At 53.0% G+C, this 10,422-nt stretch overlaps 1 protein-coding gene across 1 annotated transcript; it reads right to left on the minus strand.

Moving 5' to 3' along the window:
* Window positions 1-903: 903 nt before the first annotated feature.
* Window positions 904-9,427, minus strand: LOC101439883 (cytochrome P450 2B4-like). Its single transcript, XM_058280288.2, is given in 11 exon segments — window positions 904-1,250; window positions 2,291-2,432; window positions 3,700-3,887; window positions 4,716-4,857; window positions 5,670-5,846; window positions 6,957-7,001; window positions 7,003-7,074; window positions 7,076-7,119; window positions 8,102-8,251; window positions 8,334-8,496; window positions 9,033-9,427. Coding segments are annotated over 11 exon segments (1,422 nt in total). The 5' UTR covers window positions 9,207-9,427; the 3' UTR covers window positions 904-1,125.
* Window positions 9,428-10,422: the final 995 nt, after the last annotated feature.

Here is a 10,422-nt window from a genome sequence, read left to right on the forward strand (position 1 = left end):
ACAGGGCGCTCCCCACCAGCCGCTCCCCCACAGGGCGCTCCCCCACCAGCCGCTCCCCCACAGGGCGCTCCCCCACCGGCCGCTCCCCCACAGGGCGCTCCCCCACCAGCCGCTCCCCCCACCAGCCGCCCCCCTGCTAGCCGCCCCCCCCACCCAGCCGCTCCCCCCACAGGGCGCTCCCCACCAGCCGCTCCCCCACAGGGCGCTCCCCCACCAGCCGCTCCCCCACCAGCCGCTCCCCCACCAGCCGCCCCCCTGCTAGCCGCTCCCTCACCAGCCGCTCCCCCCACAGGGCGCTCCCCCCACCAGCCGCTCCCCCACAGGGCGCTCCCCCACCGGCCGCTCCCCCACAGGGCGCTCCCCCACCAGCCGCTCCCCCACCAGCCGCCCCCCTGCTAGCCGCCCCCCCACCAGCCGCTCCCCCACCGGCCGCCCCCCCACCAGCCGCTCCCCCACAGGGCGCTCCCCCACCAGCCGCCCCCCTGCTAGCCGCCCCCCCACCAGCCGCTCCCCCACCGGCCGCCCCCCCACCGGCCGCTCCCCCACAGGGCGCTCCCCCACCGGCCGCTCCCCCACCGGCCGCTCCCCCACAGGGCGCTCCCCCACCGGCCGCCCCCCTGCTAGCCGCCCCCCCCACCAGCCGCTCCCCCACAGGGCGCTCCCCCACCGGCCGCTCCCCCACAGGGCGCTCCCCCACCGGCCGCTCCCCCACAGGTCGCTCCCCCACCGGCCGCTCCCCCACAGGTCGCTCCCCCACCGGCCGCTCCCCCACCAGCCGCCCCCCTGCTAGCCGCCCCCCCACCAGCCGCTCCCCCACAGGGCGCTCCCCACCGGCCGCCCTGAGCTCCCTCGCCCTGCGCCAGGCGCGGCCGCGGGCGCCCAGACATTGGCCTATCCAGCCGCTGACCCTCGCCCCTAGGTTTCTTTTTTTTTTTCTTAAACAAGATTTAATGTACATTTATTCTTACTATGTGGAACATATAAAGATTTTATACAGAATAACTGATATTCATTAAGCCAGAGGAAAAGGAGGAATTTACATCAAGGTTTTTTTCCCTTTTCTTTTTTTTTTTAAACTACATTATCTTAATACACAAAGGTGGACTCTCATCACTGAAAAATCTTTCAAGTTGTAGTTCTTTGGTTGTATTTTTCTCTTTGGTCTGTACTGGGAACCATTTTCCAAATCAACGCATAGGCAACCATTTCCACACCCTGATTCATCAAGCAAACTGCCATTAGCCGCTCTCCTGAAAGAGAGCATGAATTTATACATACAGGAACCTGCACATTATCCTCTTTTTTGGTCTTTTTTGTTTGTTTGGTTTTTTTTTTTTGAGATATGGCCCTAATAAAAACGATATAAAATGAAAATTAAAAATTATTTAAATCTAACATCACTTCGTAGTTACCACACCATGAAAAAGAAACTAAAAATTTTGTAATAAAAGAAAGAAAAAAATTGATATATCCGACTTGTATCTTCCTGCCAGGCAGAATTAACCATTACAAAAGGGTCTCGCCTAGAGGGAGCGCTCAGGACGCACTGACTGTTGCCTTCAACACAGGGTTGAACTGCTGCGGCAAGAGCAAGGGTGATCAGCAAATGTGTCCCTGGGCTGGGCCACAGTTTAGGCTGCACCCTGTTGTAGGATTTAAAACAAGGGACTAACAAAAACTAAGTAAATGTTCCTTCTCTCCCCTTCCTTTCCCTTTCTTTCATTTATTTTCCTACCTACCAATTATCTATCTATCTCTCTCTCTCTCTATCTATCACCTACCTTTGTGTGTGCACACATTTAATTAAAAATTTGGAAAGATACACTCTGAAAAATTAACAGGTCTGTTTTTGTATTGATGAATTGCAGGTGATTTTTTGCTTTCAACTCTCTCTGGTTTGGATAAAACTTAGAAAAATAGAAAAAACAATAAAGTTATTTTTATTTTGAAAGGAAAAAAAAGAAAACACCTTTCCCCATTTCTTGGCACACAGCAGACAATCAGTAATGGATCCTTTACTTATCTGCTGTTTGTGCATGTGTGAGTGCCATTGTTTTTCATCTCCATCACAGACTTAGCCTCCATCTTTCTCCTTCCTCACCCCTCCTCTCTTTCCTTCCCCCTCACAACTTCTTTGTCTCTACAGACATGTTGCTTTCTCTTTCTTTCAGAATTCTCCTATTTTTCAAAAATGTTCACCCAGCTTTAGGGGTGGACAAAGAAAGAAAGTTGCAGGCAGAAGGGAAGGTGAGTCTGGGTCCCTCATGAGGCGGGGAAGGGGGCTGCTCACCCATGGAGAAGGGAATAAAGGCTTCCTGCTTCTTGAAGTTGCCCTCCGCATCCAGGAAGTGGCCAGGGTAGAAGGCGTCTGGTTTCTCAAAGTGGCGCGGGTCGTGGAGGACGGAGTTTATGACAGTGTACACAGTCGTGTCCTAAAAGGGGGTCAAAGCCAAGGGAACCCACAGAGCGTCAGCACGGGCACAGTCACGGGGCGTCCACAGTGGGTGATCAGCTGCACTCAGCATGGGATGCTACGGGGGCGGCTACCATCCTGAAATGCCTGCCCACTCGGTTAAGCATTGCTGCTCCCGTGCCTCCAGGCCCCCACCCACCACCCTGCACCCACTTCCCTGAGACTCTCTGGATTTCTCATGATCCATCAACTAAAAAGTTCCATCTAGCCCAGCAGAGGCCTCCAAGGCCAGCCCTAGGGTCAGAATCAAATTTGATCGGTTGGTGCCCAGGTGGGGGGAATGGATACTGTGCCTATCACCCCTAGGTACATCCATAGTCAGGAACACTCCAGAACATGAAAGAAGAGTGAATTGGAACCATAGATATGGACCTGAAGATATGTCCCCAATGTGCTGTTAAATTAATAAAAAAGGAAAGGCCTCCCCATGCACATACACACACACAGAGACAAATAGAAAAAGTGTGTTGTATGCACATAAAGACAGGTGTGGAAGGAGACATCGCACTATGAACTCAGATGCAAAGTGATGGATAGGGTAGCTCAAGTGGTTGTAGCTCAGGCTAGTGTAGTTCAAGTGGTTGAGCTCAAGTGGTTGAGCGCCTGCTTCCCATGTACAAGGCCCCAGGTTTGATCCCGAGTTCCTCCTAAAAACAAGAAGTGAGTTAAAAAAAAAACAACTGTCATTGGGGAGCTGGTGTAGTTTAGTGGTTGAGCGCCTGCTTCCCACACACAAGGTTCTATTCCTGGTACCTCCTAAAAAAGTGATGGCTATAGTATGAACTGATTTGGGGATATATGTGTATATACGCTGTGTGTGCCCATATGAATGTGAAGAAAGTGTGGAAGGAGGAACATCAAACAGTAAACACTCTCTCGAAGGAGGAAGGAAAGGACAGTGATGAAATAGCTTTAACAAAAGGGGTCTATTGTAAAACAGCTCTTAGTATGTGGTATTTTTCAGTGAAAGAAAACCTGATATCTAATAAAGTTTAAAACTGATTTCCTGTAAGTTTGAAATTATTTCAAATTTAAAAGCTTAAGATAAAAGAAGGCAGAGTAGAAGGGAGAGGATTTGGGTATATTTCCAAAATCTCACTCCCCCTTCACCATAGAAATCTGGAAATAAAAATTCTCATTGTATTCCAATAACAAGACACCTGAACTGTAGGACTATAGGCAGCTGGCACCCTCTGTCCGATATTTTTTGGCTCTGCTTGTCTCACCTTAGGGAGGAGATATCCTCGTAAATGGGTGTCCCTGATGACAGAGTGGGGGATCCCCAGGGGGCTTAGGTCACTGTATCTCTGGATCTCATGGATGACCGCATCTGTATAAGGCATTTCTGCCCTATCTTCAAGTGCTGGAAGGCGAAGTGGGCCGATCACCCTGTCAATTTCATCCTGGACTTTCTCTGAGGATGGACAGGGGCATCAATGAATGATCAGAACAGTGGGCTCAACCAAGGCACCCATGAAATGTCCTGTGGATGAGCTGGGGAGGCTCTTGTGAACTCTTGAAGGTAAAATTGGGTTATTGCTCCTTCTGAATGAAAACAGCATCTTTATGAGGAAGTCTTGTCTGAGATGTCCCCTCTACTTACTAGAAGGGTTCATGTTGGGTAAAGATGGCTGGGTAGAAATTCGTTATTCAACCCTTAAAGTCAATTTTTTTTTTTCCAACTAAGAATGAGTTGTGGCTGCGTCAGATCCTGTTCTCCCACCAACTTGCTGGGTGGTCTCCACTCAGGACCTTAAGTTCCTTACCCATAAAATAAAGCATTTGACTAGAGAGTTTCTTAAAGTCTGATCTGCAGACTTTTTAATTTGTTGTAAACCAGCACTATGCTCCAAATAGTTAAGTTCTTCGTCACCTTCAAAATGAGCTGTCCAGAGCCATGCGCTTTTGTCGACTGCAAACTGCTTTGCAATGGTAATGTCTTGTGATGTAAGCACGTTTTGTAAACTGGAAAGCACCTTGAAATGGTCACCAAAAAAGTACCTCCTAAATCACAAAATGCTTCAATGAACGAAAACTATTTTTATAAACTGTAAAGAGCCTTCTCACCTTCAAAGGGTTTTGCAGTGGCAAAGATTTATTATAACATACAAATCCCTACAGGGGTGGACTTTTACTATTTTTTGGACCAGCCAGGACAGTGCTGTCCATCTCACCCATCACCCAACAACCTTCCACCATGGCCACAGAGACCACTGCCCACTCCACCATAAGCCCAGCTAACCTGAGACATCCGGGTTCTTAAGAAGGAGTAAAAACCCGTAGTAAAGGGTGGTGCTGGAGGTCTCGGTGCCAGCGAAGAGCAATGAGAAGACGGTGTGGACAAGATTCTTCTGGTGGAACACACTCTCAGGAAGGTTGCGCTCCTGTGGGGCGGGGGTGGACAATCCTTAACGTCTCCCTTCGCAAAGATTTCCAGTTCCCGTGTCTTCTTTTCTACCTGCTCCCCCTCAAGTTATTCTATGCCACTTTTTCTTTTTCTTTAATTATCACTCCCCCCCCCCCATTCAAGGTCAACAGAGTGGCCAAAAGGGTGGACTCAGGAGCAAAACTGCCTGGGTTCAAACTCTTTGGGCAAGAAACTTAACCCTTCTGCTTCCATTTCCTCATTTGAGGTTGTTTTGATATTATGGAAAGGCTCGAGAAACATCAGTGACAGTACTGTCATCTTATTAGTACTACTATCCTTCTCTGTCTTTGCTCTTCTGATGGGCCCTTGTGGCTGTCTATCCCGGGGTGATAATATTTGAAAATATTTAATTAGTAGTATGGTACTTGCCAGATCAGTCAGAATAGACATGTGCCTCCGACAAATGAGAATAGACATAGGCCTCCAACCAATCTGAACAGACGTGGGAGTCTGACCAATCAGAATAGACATGGGCTTTCAACCAGTCAGAATGGGAGCAAGAGGGGAAAGCAGTCTCAGACATCCCCTGCTGGACCAGACATGAACTCTTTAGTTGCTATCTCTTAGCAGGTTTTCCTGGGAGAGGGGCTGGAGGCTGAGGGAGAGAGGAGGTGGGTGTGACGAGGCTTGGGCCAGTGGCTCTTTTCCCAGCTCCTAAGGGGAAGGATTTCAATATTTAAGCAAGAAGTATGCCGTCATTGTAACCAAACTAGCTCACTGTCGGTGTCAATCGTTCTCTTTCCCATCTGCCCCCAACCTGGCCCTTGCCTTGTCCATGCGGAGCAGGAAGGAATCAATGAAGTCCTGGGGGGTGCTGGGGTCCAGGGTTTTCCGGTGCCTCTCAATGTTCTCAGTGATCAAATCTTTCAGTTCTTGAACGCGGCTGAACAAACGTGTGTGGGTGCCAGGGAAGTGTTTCAAGATCCCAGAGAAGAACTCAAACACCTAGGGGAAGCAACGAAAGTCCTGGAGCCTGTTCTGCCCTCCCTGGGCCAGTGCTGGGGGTCCGGGGCTTCCACTGTGGGGTGCTGAGGTTGCACACTGTACAACGGAGCAACATCTAAGGGGCCTGTGCTCCCTGTAGCCTTAGGGAATGCGCCTCCCAGCTGAGCGCCCCACACCCTCACGCACACACGCAGGGGTGCTGGCACAGCTGCACCCTGTCCTAATCACACTCCCACATCTGCTGAGGGTCCTCCTGCCTCATCTTCTCACCTAGGAGGGTGTAGGGGGTGAAGTGTGAGCACAGCTGGTGGTGTGTGACCCTTAGGGGTCCAGGGAGGTGTATGTGAGTAACAAAAGTGTGGAGTATTGGGGAAGTGGATGTGGCTCAACTGATAGAGCATCCGCCTACCACACGGGAGGTCCAGGATTCAAACCCAGGGGCCTCCTGGCCCATGTGGTGAGCTGGCCCACGCGCAGTGCTGCCGCTTGCAAGGAGTGCCATGCCGTGCAGGGGTGTCCCCGCATAGGGGAGCCCCACGCGCTAGGAGTGCACCCCGCATTGAGCCACCCCACGCAAATAAAGCGCAGACCGCCCAGGAGTGGCACCGCACACACAGAGAGCTGACACAGCAAGGTGATGCAACAAAAAGAGACACAGATTCCCGGGGGTGCTGAGAATGCAAGCAGACACAGAAGAATACACAGCGAATGGACACAGAGAGCAGATGGGGGGTGGTGGGGTGGGGGGAGAGAAATAAATAAAATAAACCTTAAAAAAAAAAAAAACAAGTGTGAGTGTTTGTGTTCATGGAACCAGGACTTGGAAAGCTGCCCTGGACAGAACTCCTCAGGTCGTGCAGTGGTAAACTGAGATGTTTTTATTTCCCGAGGACGTGGTGCCATTTTCTAATTCCCACAAAGGCCCCACATAAGCTCCCAGCAGTCTTATGGATATTACTGTGCTTGGAAGCAGGGAAGAGATGAAGATAAGCTCCCCTCTTCCACAAACGGAATTCTTGAAGCTTTCTTGCTTCCACGCTCAGGACAGAAGCACCTTCCCAGGGTCAAACCATCCTTATGCCTGACCCACCATGGAAAGCTGGGCCTCACCTGGCAGTAGGAAGTGCTGAGGGTGACGAAGATTTGGTTCAGCAAAATCCAGCAGCCTTAAGAATTCGGGGTCCTGGTAGTGAAAGCGCTCCCCAAAGACGATGGAGCAGATGATGTTTGGCCGTGACCGAGTGAAGGAGGAGACTGGGGTCCAGATACTCCCCTGGGGGTGAGAGGTGTCATGGGGGCCTGGGGGCATGCAGTGTCCCTCGGGGTGACCGACCTGGCTGGGGCCAACTTACCTTGTGTGGTGGCATCTCTGGCTCCCAGCCAGCCCATCTTTCACACAGCCACGGGTGTCCGCTTTGCTTTCTAGGCATCGTTCTCCCCGTGACAGTTGGTCCCCGTCTCGGTCTGACTCCCTCCATGAGGTCGAGGCCTCTTTGCCTTTTTATTTCTTGGTCTTTCCCTTGAAGTGTCTGCTTCTAGAGCTACTTTAGCTGTGTCCTCCATGCTTTCTCCATTTCTTCGCTTCCTGTCTGCTCTGCTTCTCCTTCTTTCTCTGCCTCTCCCCTCAGCCTGTCTCTCTTTGCCTCATTCTTTCTCTCTTTTTCTTTTTTTTAAAGATTTATTTTATTTATTTATTTCTCTCCCCTTCTCCCCCCCCCCCCCCCCCCCCGCCCCAGTTATCTGTTCTCTGTGCCTATTTGCTAGGTCTTCTTCTTTGTCCGTTTCTGTTGTTGTCAGTGGCATGGGAATCTGTGTCTCTTTTTGTTGCGTCATCTTGTTGTGTCAGCTCTCCGTGTGTGCAGCACCAATCCTGGGCAGGCGGAACTTTCTTTCGCGCTGGGCGGCTCTCCTTATGGGGCGCACGCCTTGCGCGTGGGACTCCCCTACGCGGGGTCACCCTGCGTGGCAGGGCACTCCTTGTGCGCATCAGCACTGCACATGGCCAGCTGCACACGGGTCAAGGAGGCCCAGGGTTTGAACCGCGGACCTCCCATGTGGTAGACGGACGCCCTAACCACTGGGCCAAGTCTGCTTCCCACTTTCTCTCTTTTTCTGTCTACCTGTCCGTCTCTCTCTGCATCTCCCTGCTTCTGCCCTTGCGTCTCTCTGTGTCAGTCTCGTTCTCTCTCTCCTTCGTTCTGTCCCCGTCCCCCCAGCCACCTGCCCCAGTCCAGCCCCCTCCCAGGCAGGCTCACCCGGGGATTCCCGCAGCGCCTCCACCAGACAGCGAGCCTCCTCCTTGATCCGCTCCTCTATGCTCCGCTTCCCCATCCCCAGGTCCTTCAGGGTGGCCAGCGAGAATTGCCGGAGGACTTTCCAAGGCCTTCCAGTGGCGAAGGCCACACCTGGGCGGTGGGGGGAGGGGTGGGAGATGCACAGGACGTTCCCCCATGCTCCCCCCGGTGCCCGCCCCTGTCCCCCCCTCACCGGTGCCCTGAAAGATGTGGTCGATCATGGCGATGGACCCGCGGCCTGAGAACGCCTCGCCCTGATCCACCAGGGCCTCCCGCAGCGCCTCGTACCCGCACAGGACGACGGCCGGCTGCCGCCCCAGGTAGATGGTGAACACGTCGCCATACTTCCTCCTCAGCTGTGGAGCCAAGATCCAGGCGTCAGTCTCTAACTCAGGAGAAGAGTCGCCCGCCCTCAGGCCTGGATCACGCCCCTCAGTTCAGGCCCCCCCCCCCACCGCCACCGCCCCACCACCGCTGCGGCCCCATTGGGAAAGAAGGGGACATTGTGCTCCGCAGCCTCCACCCTCCGCCCAGAGCCCTTGACCCACGTCCTCGTCTTGCCCAAGAACTGCTCAACTTTCAATTTCAAAAAATGCAGAGCCCCCCCTCCCCGCCCCACCTCCAAATCCCATCTCTAGTACCTCTTCCCAGGACCCCAACTCAAAGCCTCAGGTCTATGGGAATTTCTCTTTCCATCGACCTTCCCCTCATCTTATCTCCTGGGAATTCCAGAGGCTTTACTAGCAGGCATAGGGCCGTGGAAGAGAACTCCCAAACCGGCATGCAAAGCCCCACCCAAGGCTGGGCCCAGGGCCCCCTGGCCACCACTGGTCCCAGGTTCCCACCCACTCACCTCCTGCCTTTCCATACCCTTTCCCCTGCCCCATCTTACGGTCTGGAAGGATCCAAGAAAGCTCTTGTGGTCTATTTGCAAAATGTTGCCCAGGAACGGCAGAGGCCAGGGCCCAGGAGGGAGGTGGCCCCGGGGGGCAGGGCGGCCCCAGACGCAGAGCAGCAAGAGGCCAGCGAGGGCCAAGAGGAGCAGCAGGGGGGCCGAGAGCATCATGGGCCCCGCTGTCCCCGCTTCCACTCTGCTGCCCTTTTTTAAAGGCAGGTTGCTCTGTGTAGGGTTTTGCTTCTGTGGTTAGTGGGAGAGGCTGCATTGGGAGGCTGTCTACCTTGGCAGAACTCCCAGGAACTTTACAGAAGCTACAGGCTGCCTGTCAAGCTGGCAGATATTGCGGAGGCTAGAAAACTGGTTTCTCCTTGGACGCTGTCTGCCTGGAGAGAGCCTAGTGAGCCGCACGTCTGAAAAGCCTGTACCTCCCTCAGGCAAGGCTTGCCAGACCGGTTGGTAGAAGGTGTGGGGGTGTGTTTGGGTGATACTCAGCCGGTTTTGTCAGAGGGTGCCGTTGCAGCACAAGGATCAAGAGTAGCCGGTGGGCAGATTTGGGGGCACCCGAAGAGAGTGAGATATGGAGAAGGAGACAAGTTCTGATGGGTTAGGTCTAGCTGCATTTTGGGTTGGGGGGAACTGATTTAGCCAATCACTCATTCCTCAGCAATTTTAAGATTTCCTTATTGCTACCCCCTCCCCTTGTTTTTTGTGCTCACTGTCTGCTCTCTGTATCCCTTCGCTGCATGTTCTTCTGTACCTGCTTGTCTTCTCTTTGGGTGGCACTGGGAACTGATCCTGGGACCTTCCAGAGTGGGAGAGAGGTGCTCAACCTTTTGCACCACCTCAGCACCATGGTCTGCTGTGTCTCTTATTGTCTGTCCTCTGTGTCTCTTTTTGTTGCATCATCTTGCTGTGCCACCTCTCTGTGCAGGCCAGCACTCCTGCACAGGTCAGCCTGCTGCGTGGGCCAGCTCTCCACTCAGGCCAGTTCGCCTTCACCAGGAGGCCCCGGGAATCAAACCCTGGGCCTCCCATGTGGTAGATGGGAGCCCAGTTGCTTGAGCCACATCTGCTTCCCACCAGCAAATATTTTGAACACCTGTCATATGTGCCACACACCCCTCCATGTGCTCAGATGAAGAAGACAATGGTTTGCCTCCACGAAGGTGGCACCAGATGAGTGAGAGGTTCTCAGGGGAAGAGCCCAAGGGACCTGATAATAAGTGGGTCCCATTTAAAAGGGTATAGATTTCAGGCCTGGGATGTAGGGCTTTGGGTACTAAAGGGCTTTTAGATTCTCAGGGCATTTAAGGGGAATATCAGAGGGGCAGAGCTCCAGTGTAGAGTCATACAGCTCAGGGGGCATGGGTTGAGAAGGCCCTTT

Source organism: Dasypus novemcinctus, chromosome 18 (genome assembly GCF_030445035.2).
Source record: "Dasypus novemcinctus isolate mDasNov1 chromosome 18, mDasNov1.1.hap2, whole genome shotgun sequence".
In the NCBI taxonomy this organism is placed as follows: domain Eukaryota; kingdom Metazoa; phylum Chordata; class Mammalia; order Cingulata; family Dasypodidae; genus Dasypus; species Dasypus novemcinctus.